The sequence below is a fragment of the Dunckerocampus dactyliophorus genome, chromosome 1 (assembly GCF_027744805.1).
Source record: "Dunckerocampus dactyliophorus isolate RoL2022-P2 chromosome 1, RoL_Ddac_1.1, whole genome shotgun sequence".
NCBI lineage: Eukaryota > Metazoa > Chordata > Actinopteri > Syngnathiformes > Syngnathidae > Dunckerocampus > Dunckerocampus dactyliophorus.
In genome coordinates this window covers 10266954-10286590 of record NC_072819.1, presented here as the reverse complement: position 1 = coordinate 10286590, position 19637 = coordinate 10266954, and the positions used below count along the sequence as shown (strand labels likewise).

Below are 19637 nucleotides of genomic sequence, written 5' to 3'. Positions count from 1 at the left end.
CGCCAAAAGCTGTAGCCATGCTATATGATATCATTTGTTGGGATTATTATGATCAAAAGGAAATAATGCTGGGAGGGATCTGAATTTGGAATCTGTTTAGTTATTTGACAATTCAAGCAGTTTGAGGACTTTAAGAAACTGTAGAGAAGCTACAAAATCTTTGACATGGCTTTTGCCTCAAATAAGCAGCATATAAAAGAAATACATAAAGAACTACATCCATGCCTTGCAACTTACGACAAAAGTCTCTGCCGGGCCACAATGAAATCTGGCTTATCTCCCTTCAAGACAAGCCTGGCGGTGGCCTGGACCCAGACCCACGTTCCCTTTTTAGTCAGCAGTCTGAAGACGGAAGTAACACTCTGTCCTGTTTTCATCACTGGACAAACACAGAGACTAATTAAGTTCAAGCTATACGTTGAAGCATGTGTAATAAGAGTATGACTCACTCGTGACATGGTTGTCGGCACAGTACATCATGTCTGCAGCGTGGATGAAGCTGTAACCTGAACCCTTCATGCAGATTTCTGTATCACTGTAACCCAGAACCACTGTTCCTCTGAACAGAACGCACAAATTCCAATCACAGTCTGCCTTTGCATAGCACACAGTCAGCATAGCTCTGCAAGTGACTAAACATCATCTCAAATCAGAATGCAAACAGTTTTACCTGGTGTCGATGCCGATCGGCGTGAAGTCCAGCTTGTGCTTGCTCTGGAAAATGAGCGTCTTGGTACGGATCTCCAAGATGGACGGCGGCTGCAGGGGTGTAGCAATGGCAAACAGAGCAAGCTGAGGAGGAACCTGCGTCCCATTCTCTGACACCCGGTTCTGACCATGCAGGAGTTTCAGACGCCCACGGAAGTTTAGGGCCTGAACACGCCAAATGAGAGCAGAGACTTGTACTGTAGCTAAAAGGCAACTTTGGACCATTTGTTATTTGTTATCTTTGTGTTTTTTTCTACCAGGAAGCCAGAAGAGTTGTCCAGAAGGCATCGGAACCGGCAGCAGAAGTTTCTTTCCAGGAAGGACGAGTTTTCTGGAGGGATGGTCTGAGGGTCGTAGGTTATCATGTTGGCGCTGACTTCACTGCTGCTCTGTTCACCTGCAGCCAAGATGTCAACAATAAGGTCTGCGAGCAGCTGATACATAGTGTTCACGTCAAACCAGATTTGGATGATGCAGGAGCAACTTACTGTTGGTCTCGGCGATGCCATCCTCCTGGCTGGAATGTGGGTTGAAAGCAAAGTGAAGTTGCCGGCGGAAAAGTGCTCGATCGTCTGTGTGTATCAACTCAAATGCACTTTGATGGACGACATCAGACTGTAACACAAAACGCTGAATTAGGCCTCCTCATCCCCGCTGACACAAGTCCTTTCAATAGCCACACCTGCTGGGTCCATGTTTTCTACCATTTGAGTGAACAGTGGTGCCTTGAAGACCAAAAGTTGTACAATGTAGAGTTTGACTAAACTAAGTAGCCACGTAGAAGACTGGGCAGAAGTGTGGATTCTGTAAGTGATAATTAGCGAGATTACGTGTTTTATTGTGGGAAGTTTCTACTTCCAGTTTTTGTTGCATTGCCGTGCTTGATAGGACTCTCAGCAGATATGGACAAGCTTTTTGCGAACAAAAGTTGAAAGTGAACTAAACTGAAGGACTTTGAGGTACCACTATATTAGTGGTTAGTTAGCTATTCATATTCAAATATGCATCATTACATTCTTAAAGGGATAGTTCAGATTTTTTGACATGAAGTTGTATGACATCCCCATCAGAATTGTAGTCCAATAACAGCGACTTACCCCCCACTTGGTCTCCTAAGTCCAGTTCTGGTCAGATTTCTGTGATGAAGCATGTAGTTCCACTTAGTTGCTGGGGAAAATTAAGTAAAGAGTTTGGCTTCTCAAAACAATATGCGTTCAAAAGATTAAAACATTTGCATCACAAAAATGCCTTCTCAAAAAAACTCAAACCTCGCATTTTTGTGATGCAAATGTATTCATCTTTTGAACGCATATTGTTTTGAGAAGCCAAACTCTTTACTTAATTGTCCCCAGCAACTAAGTGGAACTACGTTCTTCGAATCCGAAATATCCGTTTAATTATCACAAAATCACAAAACTTTATACTACAGTACACGTAACTGCCAGGTTGCCGATCCTCTGAAAACAACAGTAATAATCAAGCAGTGTAGTGGTATTGAGATGGAAAGTTTGCTAGTGCTTTGGCTTTTATTTCCAATTACTGTTGCATTTAATTCTATTACTTATACTTCTATTTAGTGTTATATTACTGTATTTTATGTCCTTCATGTGTGCTCTGTACAGTGTAAGTGACTTCCATTGAATAACTGGAGCCTACTTAACCCGAAGACCACCTGTATCCCTATACACATGCTGTACATCAAAATAACTATTGGTCAATTTGAAATTTGGAGGCAGAATTATGTTCATATTGGCTGCAACGTCTCATATATCTTATATTTTAAGGCACTTAAACACAACTTGAGCTGCAGCGCTGATACACTGGCTCTTTATGGCACACTATTCTCCAGCAGATATCTGCAGCTGTGTGTCGGACAGACGGCATGTTAAAGGAAAACTGCACTTTTTCTTAAGTTTTGCTCATCATACACAAACCTTATATGAGACATGATCACATATGTCTTTATCTTTTCTGTGCTATTAAAACACCTCCAAAAACCTCCAACAATGTTCTATGGTTTTATATACAGTACATGCTGTGACTATGGCCATTTTAAGCATTACTGGAACTTCTAAGTGCTCGGCGCAATGATTTCACATAGCAATATGGAAACAAACACTCGTGTTAATTTTTCCATGGTGTCATCTCAAATGTGTAGCCTCACCTTTTTTGTAGTGGTGGCGTTGTGAGCTGACATGCTGCAGCTGATTCCGTGGTGAAGCTAGTTGCTAGCTGGATAGTAGCTAGCTGGTGTGTTATGGCCAAGTGCCAATGCACCAGTAACGTAGTTCGACCGGTGTAATGTTAATAACAAAAATAACGATGTCGCTGTAGCTTGGTTAATATGCACATCACATTACATGTAAATGGAGCATTGTTGGAGCTTTTTGGAGTATTTTTCAGAAGGCTTAATAGGCGGTCCCATATGTGAGTACTCAGCTGTCTGTTTTTATCTGTTTTTATATTTTTACAACGCACAGTAAAGGGAACAGCATATGTGTTCATGTCTCGCAGGATTGTGGAAGATGGGCAAAATGTTTAAAAAAAATGCAGTTTTCCTGTAGGTCTCCACTCACTTGACCGTCGTACATTAGATCATTACTTCTTTTTTTTCCCCCAATCAAAGACCCGCGACCCACTGAAAAGCTAGCTAGGCTACTCACTTTTGGGTCCCGACTCACCAGTTGAGAACCCCTGGACACTGAATTAGACGCTGCAGTCGTGACACAGCGAGTTATACACACACGTTTATTAGTAGTAACACAAGAAATTTCACTAATGAACGGGTACAATTGGTACTAAAATGTGTTATTTTGTGTCAAACATTATTCACATGTGTCCAGATATGTTATAAATATGTTATTTTGTTTAGGGATGCAGGTATGGAGTACTTTAGTAATCGAGTATTCTACTGAAATTTACTGAATACTGAAAATATTACATTTTGTTGATGGCTGCGCATTTATACATCCTAAATGTAGACAGGCTGACTAGAAATAAGACAAATATTCTTTATAATATATTGAGTTTTTGCAGTGTTCAAAGTAAAATGAAGACACCTGTAGTGGAACACATTACAAGCACTCACACAAGCCGCACGTAACACACGCACACACTCATAGCACTTTATTATTTATTTAGTTATTTGTATTATTTATCTGTATTAATGTCTCTTCTGTTGCTGTTGCTTAATTTATTGGTACATGTGTTTCTTATGTTCTTACTCTTTTTATTGTGTTTTCTTTCTTTTCTTGGGAGAATGAACAGAATAACAATTTCATTGCATAGTATAACTGCCTGTTTTACTGTGCATATGACAATAAAACTCTTGAATCTTGAATCTTGAATTACTCTAGACTCACAAGGAATTCCTTGTTCCATTGCACAGTATTGTCTGCTAGAAATGAGCAGCTACTGATTAGTGAGCTCAAATGTTTTTATTTTCCATCACGGCGCTATGTTTTTGCAGATGAAAAGTCACATTACCATTGTAATAAACTGCAACACATTCGACAGTAGTAGAGAAAGCTAGCCCTCCACTTGGCTAATGTTATGTTAGTAAGGTACATTAACATTAATCTCACTGATTTGTGCTACATTAACTTAACCGTGTCTCGGATCTTCGGCTCCATTCGGGAGGAGATGATACAACATATAAGATGTGCTGTTGTGGTATGTAAGTGCCGTGTTACAACGCATACACGTCACGGTGTTCGACTTGCTGTTTAGCCACATTTTCATTTTCTTTGGCGACAAAATTGCGATTTTATTCTTTGTTTTCCTTCGTTCCTTTCGTGGCCTTGACGTATTCTCTCGTCTCTTCAATCTTCCCGCGCCACCCGCTTCCTTCTTCGTCCTCTACGTGGGCGACGTAAGCGCGTTGGCGACGAAAGCGATTCCCCAAGGCCGAAAAAATCCACGATTATTCTTTGTCATCGAGTTAGTCTAATTATTTGAGGAATCGTTACACCCCTTATTTTTATTAACTATTAAACACAAAGTTGATTTACACCAATAAATTCTGTTTTTGTCAGGATGTTACTTGCATGCACAGCTCTCTACTAAAAGTTTTAGGCAAGTTTACAAAGGAGATTGTCAGTCTAATTTCAGATTTTTTTTACTTTACCCAGTTATAAAAAACAATACAGTATGTGGAATGTTGTAGACATCAATTCATCAAAACCTACTTGTTATAGCAAGAACATCAACGTAGACCTTTAGATGCTGAGAAAAAGTCCAAAGTCAAACAAAATCTAGGGAAGAGTATCTTACACTTTTCCCTGGCAGAGCAAATCTGTTTAGCACGTAAGGGCATTTAGATCAACAATTCGATCTGCCCCAATGGATGAAAAGATGCTGAGAAAAGCCTTGAGCATTGGTATCTTCTGTTCTTTGAAGTTGTTCTTACCTGGTGGAAACCCAGAAACTCCTGGATCGTGGGTGATGTGTAGAAGACGTACCCTTCAGAGGTCACCACCAACACAAAGCTATTCAGCGCCTATTGACCAACACTTGATTAGACTAGACATTCTTCTTTGTTGGCTCAGCGGGTTGATCAGATCTCACCTGGAGGAGCAGGTCTCCCTCTGAGAAACTAACCCCATCGATGGAGGTCACCAGGGAGGTGGACGGTGTGGTTGTGGAGGTGGTGGCAGTGAGAGTGCGTGGCGTGAGTGTGTTCTGGACATCTCCCTCCTCCGCCACGACGCTGTGATTGCTGTGCCAGCTGGACGTATTCGCGCCATTCTTAAGGGTGGCTGTCATGTTAAGACATGAAGAATGTTAAGTCAGTTTGACTGTGCAGATGTCCAAACCTTTTTCCATCATTACGTTTTGTGCAGAAAAGATGCATGGATATCAAGATATGCTCAGCAGTGTAACATTAAGTGGATCAACATCATGTTAACTGTCTTGTCAAATGAGGAGTGTGAAGTACAAAAAACAGAAAGGGCAGAAGTGCATTGCTTTCCACCAGGGTGGGGCCACCTGCTGTTTCCTGTAGTCTTACAACACTGTAACACAACACTTCCTCCACTGGCGCTTATCAGGCCGCCCTAATCACCGCAGGAAATAAGAGGAACCTAACTGGGCCCCTTAAAATGTCCTCTTGGAGAGGAAGCAGGTGATTTTTGAAGGTTTAAACAAATGGACAAGAAAAAAACACATTTCATCATTTTATTACAAAAATCAACCACTCAAGGATGGATGCTCGGGCGGGCGGATGGATCCAAACATCAATAGTATCGATACCAAGGGTCATAGCAGTGTCACATTGATCCTACTGTATTTTTTAAATTATATTGATATCTTGTTATATTCTTTACACACTCAGGAAGTAAGTCCTTGGACACAGGAGGAGGGCTTTGGGGTAAAAAAGCCAAAGGATTTCAATGCGGGCCAATAGTAGTTTTTGCTTTTGTTTACTTATTTTTCACTATTGACTTTATTGCTCAAAAATTGTACAGTGGAACCTTGGTTAGTGTCATTCATTTGTTCCAGAAGGTCCGACACTAACTGAAATGTACTCTAACTGAATAAATTATTCCCATAACAAATAATGTAAATCCAATTAATTCATTCCAGAAAGCTAACGTTTTTATAGTTTTACAATTATAGTTTTCTATAATAGCTCTCAATACCTCAATAACCCATAATAGATCCACATAAAGTTTCAACTGCTAGCATATTGATAAAGACGGTGAAAAACACTATTGAATTGAACTGAATTCAAGACATAGCTCATGACAAAACAGGAAGGTGGTGTACGAGTTGTGTCTCACTGCCACATTGTGTCTTTGGGAACAGGTCTTCGATGATGGTAAAAAATAACATTAAATGTTAATTTATATCTTTTATTCATAATGTATATGCATTTAGAATTGTTTTATGCATGTAAAACTATAAGAACGTGTTTTGTATTAACATTTTTGAGAGTCAACCGCTGATGACGTCATAGACGGACTACGTAGCTGAATTCCGGTTGCCATTTTGTAACGAAGCAAGATAGAGCTTCTTTGTTAGAAGCTAAGGATGCTTTGTGATAAAAAATGCATTAAGAACACACTTGTACTCACGCTAAATGACAAGTGTACATAAACCAAGACAAAATTTTGGCGTAAATTTTCAACACGCTAACGGGGCAGACGCTAACTGTGTGTCATACAACAGAATAAGGGAGTGATTGTGCTATGTTGTTGTTATATTTATTTATTGTTAAATTCTTCATAAAGAAGTTGATTGATAATTAATTTTTTTTTCTTGTGTTTTACTCTGATTATAATCATAATCAACGACTTAAAGGCAAAATCACAAAGTCATTCAATGAGCTTGAAAAAAAAATCAAGTAAAAAGCATCCGTATCTGCAATACTGGCTCGGTATCAGATTGATATCAAAATTTCAATTATTGCCCACCCCATATGGAGTACATCTGAGCTTCTTCCAACTCTGGGCTAAATTCAGATTACAGGCAGAACCACAAAATTACCCGTTGGCTTCAATGGGCTGGAGTAGGTCGGCAACTATTTTGGAAGACAAGTAGCATGTGGTGGATGAAGGCCACAGATGAACTAACTTGAACTGGGCTGCTTTTCTAATTTCTTTCTTGCCCTGAACTAAATAGTCAGCATGGTAATATACAAGATTTTCCAGCAATTTCCTGCCAGGTCTGACTGTGTGCATTGATGATGTAAACCAGTGAAGTACGATACCACTGATTTCCTTTTTCCATCCAATACTGAGTAAAATTCAGGCTGTTATCAGCTGGAGTCAATACAGATACTTTGCGCAAATACGCCTAATGTGTCTGGTCATTTTTTTAAACGTAGTGTATTTCAAACCACAGCATAGATCATAGCATAAAGTTGTATTTAGTTCTGTTCAATTCTGGAGTATATTGAGGTAGTGGGGTGATTTACAATATAGCCAAGCTACTATGCAAAAGAAAAAAACATGACAAATATTAAAAACATAAAATAATAAAACCATGAAAATGAATTAGTAATTATTAGGAGCTAGTATAATAATGAAAACTAATAAAAAATTCACAATGTTCCTTTGTCGCGTGTGCTTCAGCATTACACACTGACCTCAAATGACTGAAGTATGAATGTAGGGGTGTCTCGATACACATTTTTCACTTCTGATACGATACCAATATTGAATATCAGCCGATACCAATATCCACACGAATCATACATCCATCAATCTTCTATATCGCTTGTCCTCACTAGGGCGCGGGGGTATACTGGCGCCTATCCCAGATGGCTTCAGGCGAGAGGCGGGGTGCACCCTGGACTTGTTGCCAGCCAATCGCAGATCTAGACAAACAACCATTCACACTCACATTCGCACCTATGGACAATTTTGAGTTTCCAATTAACCTAACCTAACCTCATACACACTTTTATGACTTATTCTGTAGTGTGAAATGTTAGAAAAGGCTTGATCAAGTGATATTACTCAAACAGAGAACAATAATCAGAAACAGTTGGTATGAGGAAAAACTCATACATTTGCTTCTTTACGCATGCGGGGTATAGCTTTATTCACAATGTCGTGGCAGCTACCCATAATATGGCGAGGTTCAAGGTGCTCAATGAAGTCGAACTACTCACAGGGGCTCGCTCTTTTCTGTTACCGCGATATGACTTTTTGCCATCCCGTGAAAGTTTCCTGTGTGATGCGCAATGACATTGGGCGTATTAAACTTCCACAGTTCTGTGCCGCCATGGGAAACTTGTGCATTACTCTTGCTCCTTTGTTTGAATGATTGCAAACACTGTTTCTACACTGCTTCTATTTGGTCACTGCAGGATAGACGTGCTGGGGGGGGAGTCTGGAATCGACTGCTTGTATCGGAATGCCAATATCGGGGATTTGAGATGCAGGCCGATATATTCCGCAATTTTTTTTTTTTATATCAGCCCTACATCCAATATCAATATCAGATTAGGACATCCCTTTATCAAAGTATTGATATTTTGATTTGAGAATCGATTTGGGAGCATAAAGATATCGATATTTCAGTATTGAGCCACACATCACTAATGTACAGTAAAACCCCACTAAGTCACACACGCTTATTTCTATGAAAAATGGCTCCATTTCTGTCAACATGTGTTGTATAACTTCATGTTGTTAACTTCATCATTATGGCTAAGCAGCATGAAATGACTAATTTCAGTTTCGGTTGCAATTTCTGTGAGGTCGACAACCTGTCTGGTAGAAAACGCACATGAAAAATTATTGTTATTTTGTGTTTAATTGTCAAAAGAGAGATTCAGTCCTGCAGAAATAGGAAGATGCACATTTATGCCAACTACAGTACAAAGTGGTCTAAACCCCAACAGCTGAAATGTTTTTTTTTAAAAGATAGATTTAATAATTTCCTAAATTCATAACATGATTTAATCTAACAAAATATTCTGCTGCAATCCATATGCTTTGGTTTTAGGCTTGCAAAAATCCAATGAATAAATGCACGGCTTACAAAAATACATTTTCACCGCGTCAGTAGGCTAAAAGATGCACCTCCTGTACCCTGCTATGCCATTCGATTAAAAATGTAGCAAAATAAACAGTCCCTCAATAATTCTCTATACTACTATATACTACTATACTATATATACAATTAGGCTCTAACAAATAATGTGGTACTCTGTATTTTATAATTCATCTGTGTTTTTATATGCAAGTATAAGCTTTGAAAGACGTAGGTGTGAAATAATGAATAGGAATATGCATACAATTTTTCTATAAGTAGCAACGTTTGCAGTAAAAGATGTGTGCCCACATTTCACCCCTGCAGCTGCAACTTGTGCGCAGCAACCTTTATAATTAAGGCCCCAGATGATGCATCCATCATCAAGCTTCTGGCATAATTGTGCCGAGTGAAGGGTTTTATTGCTCTTTCGACTTCCTTTGCACCTTTAAACTTGACTCATTGCAACAGCTCCAATCGATCAAAAGCCCTGTCAGGTTTTATGAATGAATACCGTATGAATGTACAATGCAGCGTTCATAAAAACAGACCACACTACAAAAAGAGGTGTCACATTGGCTTTAAACTTAACAAGCAAACAACGGAAGATATATTTCTCACTTCAAAATGAGACTTCAATGGGCAAATCCTGGTTGCCAACTTAAACAAAGCAACATGTAGCGTGTGTGAGCTATTCACTGCTTCTTAGGAGGCTTCGGCGTCACTGTAATTTGAGTGTGCGTGTGTGTGTGTGTTGTGGGGGTCTGCCTGGGCACGCTCAGTGTCAGGGCCTACTTCTCGTAGCATCAAAGCTCGGCGCTTGGTGGCTCTGTGTCTCAGAACCAGCGTCAGTAAGCTATTTTGGTAACAAGTCGGTCACAGTCACTTTGTGCTTTTGGCTGCTTAACTGCCTTAATTAAACAGTTAATTAATTGTTCACTTCCCGTATTCAACATGTACCAAGTTACCATGTTCTAATATAGAAAGAGAAGATAAATAGTACCTTAATTAAAGAATAATAAGAATAATAAGTACAGGAGTAAAAACTGACAGAAACATGAATAAATAAACACGTAGTATATTATAGATAAAACAGGCACGTAATGAATAGATAAACACAGTACATAATACATGTTACATAATACCTTATTAAATAATAATGATAATAAATGAGAAATTCAGGATAAATTATATGGGAGAAACAATAGAATAGGACAAACAATAGATGCTGTATACATTAAACAAGGTGTCCCCAAAAAACTGACATAATTTCCTAGTCCTTGACAATGTTAAACATCTCCGCCCTTCCCTCACTGTCCATGCAGCCTCCATCCTTATCCATAGCCTGGTCACTTCCAGCATTGACTACTGCAAATCACTCCTTTTTGGTCTCCCCAGAAGTCCCTCCAGAACCGCTTCATTTCATCACATCACCCCCACCCTACAGCAACTTCACTGGCTCCCGGTCAAACAGAGAATAGACTACAAACTCTTCCTGCATACCTTCAAGGCTATACACAACCGCAGCCCTCCGTATCTGACTGACCTCCTCCACATTGCCACTCCAGATCCTCCTCCTCCATTCACCTCTGCCCGCCTCAGCACCAAACTCTGGAACTCATTACCAACATCAAAAATATTGACTCACTCTCTATTTTCATTCATTTCATTTCATTTTCAAAAACTCATATGTTCAAGACTGTATACTAACTATGGCATGTTCGTGTTGTTTTTATCCTTTTTTGTTTTGTCTATATGATGTTCGGCGTCCTTGAGTTTTTAGAAAGTCGCTTATTATTAAAAATATTCGATATTTTTCAATATGAAGCCTATTTTATTCATATATTATTTGTTTGTATAAGACATGATCAGATCATAAAACATAGTGGTCAGTTTAATTTTTGGACTTTTCAGCAAACTTGAACATCATTGAAGAGCATGTTATGGAAGGTGGTGTTGGTGTCTTGAGGCAGTGGCCACTGTCATACACAGGAATGCTGGTAAAAACCTGAACTAAAACACTCTAACTCGGGTCGAGATGTCATTAAAACGTGAAGTGATTTCTCGCTCAGAAAAAAACTGTCTCGCAACAATAAATACATAAATTAATCACACAATAAATGAAAATGAACTCGATGATGAACTCAATATATTGCCATGTACATGCGAGTCTTTTCCTCGTCTCTCGCCTCCAGGAAGAGGGTTCACTCTGTGCATTAGTTCAGCACCAACATGCTTCATAGGACAACGGCGAACAGAGTGAGACCTCTTGCCAGTCATACAGTCGCTTTGTCTCTGTGGGGGAAAGTGGGGCTGCTAGCATACATACACAGCAAAAGAGTGGAGTTTCATGAGGAGCAATGCAAGTAGGAGAAATTATGAGGGAAAAAGATGCTTTCAAAATGCCACAGTCCCCGTGTGGGAATACTAATAATAAGCAAGGTGAGCCCATCAACACAAACGAGCCAGTATGCCAAATTTATTCAGTGGTAGAAACATAAAGGGCAACAAAACAAACTTGCCCACCTCAAACATATCCATAGTTTTCCCATGTGGGACACAAACTACACATTGGGATGCCAAACCTCCGTAGTGACAGTCAACACTCGCTGAGACGTTTGGTCGGCAAAGTTAATACAAACGGAATAGTGCAAAATGGTGTTCGTTAACAGAAAGTCATCACAAAATAAATGCTGCTCTTTAACAGTTTTTACAGTTGAAAAGCTAGCATTTCCAGAAACGCTGCCAAAGTTTCACAGACAGTACGATTGCCTGTGAGAAAATACATTTCACAAACGGCAATTCCACACTTTTACAGAGCTTGTTTGTCCAGTCATATTTTTTCATTGTATTTTTCTTAAAATTAATGTTAAAATCTCGTCTCGACTCGTCTCGTCATTCTCAACCCAATCTCATGCATCCTCTTGTTTTGTGAGTTGGGTGTCTCATGACACCCCTACTAACTGCATCAAATACATGTCACCCCATCTTGTACTTTGCGGTTTCTCTCCACTCTGAAACCCAAGAGCTGAATGGGACCATTGTTCTTCGACCCCTTTGGAGTACAGGATCGAGGAGTGTGTGTGAGATCAACATCACCAACACTCTCTTTCTCCCTTTGACTGACCGTGCTCGCTCTCTCTCTCTTTCCGATCCTCACCAGGCAGGTTTGGGCATGAAAGGTGAAAAAAAAAGAAAATTCTTGTCATCCATTTCAACTCTCATAGCAGCCCTAGTAGTGAGGTTGAGGTCCATGTCACTGTTGTCCAAGTCTTCTGCCCTTGACTGTGCCTCGGTGTACAAAGCAAGATCATAAAGGATGAGTGTGGGCTCAAAGAATTTGCGCAGCACCCTAAGTTAAGGGTGAGCCGGCAGGCCTTCTCTCAGGTCTTCAGCAACTATACTACAGTGGAACCCGCTTACTCCTGACGACCCTGAGGCTGACTGATGTTGACATAAGCGGCATAACCGAAACCGAAACTTGCCATATACAGGTATATGGGTGTCCCCCCGTAATATAAAGATAGGGGAAACACTGGTGTCTGTGACTTGTGGGTCCATCCTGCTGCTCCAATGGCTTCCACATGTTCATCTTAAACTGCCAAACCACAAGTCTGTTCCACTCAGCCATTGTTGTTCACATAGACTGGTCATAGAAAAAATAATCGCTGCGGACAGCATAGCTCTGATCCCCTTTCAAATCCTTGATTTGTGTCCCTTCCCGGCCCTTCCCCTCCACACCAAAACACTACCATTAAATTGAAAGTTGAGTTCTTTACTCAAGCAATATGTATATATTTCATATATGTACATATTTCACGTGAGACTTCCTTCAAAATCAGGAAGGTGCTTTAATTGTTTCAAAACGATGGAAATGTGGCTGTTTTGCTGTAGTTGCTGTTTACTTATTGTCTACCCTACCAGCAAACGCACGCAAAAGCATGCGTGCACATACACATACGCCAGCAAAGCCTCGCGTGCGAACTTTCAACCTCCAGCATCCTGAGTGGAGAAAGGAGAGGAAGGAGGCCAGTGGAGGAAAAGACAAAGAAAGATGTAAACTGTTCAGCAGCGCGCGCGCACACACACACGCACACACACACACACACACACACACACACACACAGAGTAATGGCAGCAAACGCATCTGATACGGAGTGGGGGAAATAATTACTTGATCCGCTGATTTTGTTTGTTTACTGACTTACAAAGGCATGAACATTCCATAGTTTCTATGGTACGACACAAGGATATCAACACAAAAATCCAGAATGTTTTATACTAAAGTTTGTAAATTTGTATTTGATGGACATAACTATTTGATCCCTTACCAACAAGCAGGAATTCTGGTGCGGATGTGAGGAAACTGACAGAGGAGGGTGTAGTATAACAAGCAGCTGTCGGTAATAGACGTTGAAACCTAATGTACTGTAGCGCTGGCTCTTTTTGCTATCGTGCCATGGACTCATTGAAAACCGGAAGCGCGAGCACACACGCGCGCACACAGGAAACACACACTCAAAGAAACACTATGGGAAAGCTAAGTGGGTCAATTAGTCAGTCAGTGAGTCCGGCAGTTAGTCATGGATTCTGACAGTACCTGGTAAGCAGCAAGGCTGCAACCCTGACTGCTGACTGACAGGTGCTGTGGGACGCAGACAGGCCGGGCTGTCTGCCAACAGAGTTGCATGTAAGGGGTTTATTTAGTCAACGGAGTGAATGTGTGTGTGTGTTGGTGGTGGTGGGGGTCTGTTCAAAGATGTTTTGTTGAGCACCTGCAGCAGAGAGGAAAGAAGTCTCACTCATGTTGGAATTCAAGAAAAAATGTGTCTGTGTTGTGAGCGTGTATGTGTGTGTGTGTGTGTGTGTTGTAACCTGGACACATAAACAGTTCTGTCAGTTTACATTCACTCATCATGGGAATGAATGAATTCTGGGCCCTAAACCTTTTGGCGACCAGGGTAGGTTTTAGCGTTTTTACATATCTTTTGTGTTTACCTTCATGTCTCACATGAAAAACAGTTTTCATTGCTTCGATTAGTTTCCATTTTTTGAGTACAGCCTCACACGTGTGACTGTGCATTTAGGTTTTCACTATGAATAGTGTATTAACAAACTAAAATCACTCGAACACCTAAAATCGGAGTTGGAAAGTGTAATAAGTCCTTCTTATGATTTGGAATGCAAATATAAAAGGTATAATTCAAAAACTCATGTACAAATTTAGCAAACAACAAAGCTAAATGTAGCCAAAGTTATAAATAGGGATGTAAATCTCGTGATAAACGATTCGATTCGAATCTTACGGTCGCTGAGAAGTGCAAAACACATTAACCAAAAGCAAACCAAATTACAATTACACCATCTGGAAAGGGAATGTTGCTACATTCCTTTTCTGGTTTATCTTTGGAGCCAAGAAGTGCAAAAAACAAAACAAAACAAAAACAAAAACTAATTACAAATACACCATCCGGAAGGGTATTAATAAATATTTGATGTACACCTGTAGTACAGTACATCCTTCCGTCTGGTATTTGCATGCACATCGACATCTGCATGCACACTCTGCTAAAACCTAAACTATGAGACGTCATAATATTTTCTAAGGCACAGTACTTCATGATAATGAGGTGACACTTTTTGTCGGCTTTATCAGTAACTATAAAACACCCGAAGAGCACAGCGTATGAAAGCTTGGACTTTTTTGCTTAAAAATTTGTTATCACAGATAAGTAAATAGAACTATTAGTCACACTGGTGCAATGAAAATACTGTGTTAGTTTGCAAAAGTAAACAAACAAAGTAAACAAACAAGGTCAACAAAAACATACTCAAAATGTCATAACAATAGTAATCGTGCAGCATTTCAGACTGAGCATAGTGTTTTCACCACTCCAGGTAGGTAACAAAGGTGCAACATTTCAAAGTACAAAAATTCCAAAGCAAACAAGTTACCATACTCTCCTCTGTTGGTCTGGCTGGTCAAGTTTTGCACCAGGTTTTTGCTGACGGGTTGAAAATCTTTCGTGATGACTACCTAGCCAGCTAGCACCTGTTACTATTTACATCGATTTTCGTCTTCAGTCAAGGAAAGCTATGGAACAGCCCAGGTTCTCGCATTGTTTAAAAGATACTCTGTGAAATGATTGCTTCTCTCACGATACCCGGTGCATGTCAATCGATTAATCTAAAGATTTGTAGCTGATTGTTATCGATACAGGAGGCTGCTACAGGTGCAACCGAATCTTTTGCTAGTCAAACCGGATATCCTGTCGTATCGGTTTATCGTTCACAAGCCTAGTTATAATAAAACATATTTACCTTCCATGATGTGCATCTTTGTGTCATTTGGACACTTAACAGCATTGGTGTCGCACCTTTTCCCCCTCTCTCTCTGCAACCAAATGGCTGTTCATGCTTTGACTGACGGGTGACAAGCTTTTTCCCACCAATCAAAAGGTGGTGTCATGGTTTCATTGCCAGTTTACTTTCGCTTTTTATTTGAACCGTTTTTTTTGGAGGGTAAAATGATACCATAATGCACATCAATGATTTGATCAATGAGAATTAGGTGCACTTGTTTGAATTTATTTAAATTTTTTTCAAACCTACACAGCTTCAAAATCATGCATACATGATGAAATATATACGTTTGCATGTGTACACGTGTGCGTGTGCATATAGGTGCACATTTGTGTGCCTGCTTGCAGGACGCGATACCAGGTAAATCACTTTGTATTGGCTGGATCTAATCTGTCGTGTGCTGTGTGTAGGGTTGGGTATCGTTGGAATTTGAATGATTCCAGTTCTGATTCCTGGTTTCAATTGTAACACTGAGGCGACCGCTCTTTTTTAAGCCAAACTTTTTAGTTGCTTCTTCTTTGTTGGTACTCGCTGGCTTCTCCTTCATTGGCTATTTCTTCCGGTCAGTGAAATGGGCATCAAAACTTGGAATCAAAATTTCCCATCAGTGCTCGAGACTCGATGCCCAACCCTAGCTGTATGTCTCATCATGTCAGAGTGCTTGCTCTCACTCTATTTAACGTCTTTTCCCTTTTAAAAACGTTTTACTAATTGTCCTCTTCCTCTTTTACAGCAACACATAAACTTACCTTAACAATGATGTACTGCTCATGTCTGTACAGTCAAGATGGAAGCGACTATTGATTTAGAAAATAAACACTTTGCTAATAATAGATGCCATGTCTGAGGTTTATTGTTAGCTGGATGGTTAAATGCAATCAAAGGCTGCGCGTACGAAAGCAAAAGTACAAGAAGATCAGATGGGAATCAGGTCAAACAGGCTCAATCGGTTTTGTTCGCACACAGGTATGTCACTTGACTTTGAAACTGTCTTCATAAATAAATATAACAAAGACAATTTCCTCAAAAAACCCGTAACAAGGAGGTAGAAATTAGGAGGAAAAAAAACGATGGCAAAGCTAAATGCCACAGGCCCCGTGTGGGAATATTAATAATGAGCCCCTCAACACGAATGAGCTGCCAGTATGCCGAATTTGTTCAAAGGTGGTGGCAACATGAACAAAACAAACTTGCCCACTTAAACATATCCACTTGACCCAGTTTTGCTATCTGGAAAAAAGTACACACAGACAGTTAAACAGTCACTCAGATGTTTGATCGGCAAAGTAAATACAAACGGAACAGAGCAAAATGGTGTGCGGTCACAGAGATACATCGGCAAAGAAACGCTCTTTAATACAGTTGAAAAACCAGCATTTCAAGAAATGCTGCAAACGTTTGACAGACAGTACGAATTGCCTGTTACAAAAAGCAATTCCACAACTTTACAGAGACATATTAAAGAAAATATTGCATTATTATGATATATTGTTGTAATTATTAGTATTATATATCACCATAACGGTGTTTTTTTTGGTCTCAAAAAATGTTGATGGCGTCAATTTGCGGGACAGTAAACTTTCCAAAACACACCTGCATTGTTTTGTGACTTAAATAAAAAAGTTTGTCCAGTTATATTTTTTATTGTAATTATCTTAAAATTAACATTAAACACTCGTCTCGTTCTTGTGGACCATCTCGTGTATCATCTCGTCTTTTGAGTTGGATGTCCCGTGACACCCCTAGTAACTAGTAATATGTAATGACATTTATTTTGTAATGACAAACTACTCCAACATTGGCTGTGGGTCATTCTCAAGGAAGAGGGGTGTGACATATTAGTAGCTAGCTGTTACAAGGAGAGTGATCAAATGAATACCTTACGTGCAGTCGGTAATGTTTAAATGTGTGTATAAGAGATTTGGCCATGGCTCTTGTGGTTATGGACTTCTGGACTGCGTCGACCATATTTTTCCTATTACTTTCAAGGGGCCCGAAAGGTGGTTTCACTTAATTTAATGGAGTACTTTGGTTTTCTTTAAAGCACGTAAACATACCAACACTACCGCTGTTGCATTACTATACCAACACTATTCAACATAAAACACATTTGATCATCACGAGCTGCAGGGCTGACATACCACTTGAAAAAAAAGTTCATATTGAATACTCCTTGGATGAACTTTGACTTGTCTGTTTGGGGCGGGGGCGTGGCCTCCAGACAAGTAAGCCAAAACTACAATATTAAATAGTCTGGCACAGGGCTACGGCACACACAATAATGGCTTCAAGAGCTCCATCTAACAGGACGTCAAGCCAGATGCAAAGAATGAGTGAGTGAGAGGAGGACGGTATCTGACCTTAGATCTGCAGTGAAAATCAAGAATAACGTTACGTGTTATACCTGTACATTTAAGGGCATCACTAGATCTCGTGTGAGATTAAAACGTGATGAGATTTCTTGGGATAAAAAAATAAATTAATTAATCACATTCATAAATGAAAATGAACTGGATCATTTTGCAAGTCTCCATATGTTGGCACGTGTATGCATGTCTGTTTTCTTCGCTCCTGGTCTCCAAACAGGCAGGAAGAGCGTTCACTCTGTGCATTGGTTCAGCACCGAGACGTGTCATAGAACAACAGCGTTCAATAGAACAACGAGTGAGACCTTTTGTCAGTCATACAGTTGCTTTGTCTCTGTGGTGGGAGACAGGGCCTCTAGCATACACACACACACACACACACACACACACACACAAACAAACAGTGCAGCAAGGGAGCCTTGTGAGGAGCAATGCAAGGTTGGAGGAAAACGTATGATGCCACAGCTCCTGTATAGGAATATTAATAATGAGCAAGGTGAGCCCATCACCAACAAGCCAGTATGCCGAATTTGTTTGAAAATGGTGGCGACATAAAAAGCAACAAAAAAACTTGCCCACCTCAAACATATCCACTCGATCCAGTTTTCCCATTTGGGAAAAAAACTGCACATCAAGGTGCAGAGCCTTCAACCAGACAGTCAACACTCACTGAGAGGTTTAAACGGCAAATTAAATACAAATGTTGTAGCACAAAATGCTGTGCAGTCACAGAAAGTGTAGTTTGCTATCGCAAAAGAAATGCTGCTCTTTAATTCAGTTGAAAAGCCAGCATTTCCAGAAACGCTGCACTAGTTCGACAGACAGTACGATTTCCTGAGAGAAAATACATGTCACAAACACCAATTCCACAACTTTACAGAGTGAAAGATGACATATTAAAGGAAATATTGCATTATTATTAAATATTATTATACATTATTATTATTATATAGTATCATAACATTAGTGGTTTATTTGTTCTCAATAAATGTCAATAATATTGTTTAGCACCACTTTGTGGGACACGAAATCTTTCAAAACGCACCTGCATTGTTTGGTGACTTGGTTAAATTAAAAAAGTTTGTTTGTCCAGTCATATTTTTCCATTGTACTTTTCCTAAAATTTATGTTAAAATCTCGTCTTGTCTTGCTCTTGTGGACCCAATCTGATGAATCAACTTGTCTCATGAGTTGGGTGTCTCGTGACGCCCCTAGTATATTTACAGTCATGACATCAGCAAGTACTTTTGTTTCGGTAAGAATAAAAATGTGAAGGCTCATGCTGGAATGTGTGATGTCATCATCAGCTCAGACACTAAACCTAGAACTACTAACTGCAAACTTGCTCTGCTGCTTGATCTGCTGTACATAATGATTACGCAACTATATTTGTGCTGTTTTGGTCGGGGAGGGGGGGGGCGACATGTCTGAACCAGCTGGAAGGAGCCGCTGGCTCCTCTTTCATCTGCGCAGGCCACAGTATGTAAACAAGGCAAAGCGCTATGAAGAAGAACTGGCATCAAAACCTGTTTTTTTTTAGATCTATAGTCATATGGTTACATGGCTGAATGTGATAGTTACAAGTTAGCTGGTGAACTTGAGCTTAACACATGTAACACACGAGTCACGTATGAAGCACAATTACACTATCAGTGAAAGGAAAAAAGGGAAGAATGTAAGGTGAAGTCTGTCAGTGAAATGAAACACTGACTTTGACAG

General features: G+C 39.9%; 1 protein-coding gene across 1 annotated transcript in view; it reads right to left on the bottom strand.

Annotated features, from left to right (window-relative positions):
* The window catches only part of ahr2 (aryl hydrocarbon receptor 2), a 52628-nt gene that overhangs the window by 7036 nt on the left and 25955 nt on the right, over positions 1-19637 (bottom strand). The window contains exons 3-9 of the mRNA XM_054775136.1: positions 5275-5465; positions 5117-5206; positions 1197-1323; positions 966-1105; positions 671-873; positions 450-559; positions 238-379 (exon numbers count right to left, since the gene is read on the bottom strand). Coding sequence (XP_054631111.1) covers positions 238-379; positions 450-559; positions 671-873; positions 966-1105; positions 1197-1323; positions 5117-5206; positions 5275-5465 — 1003 coding nt within the window. The remainder of the gene's footprint in view (positions 1-237; positions 380-449; positions 560-670; positions 874-965; positions 1106-1196; positions 1324-5116; positions 5207-5274; positions 5466-19637) is intronic.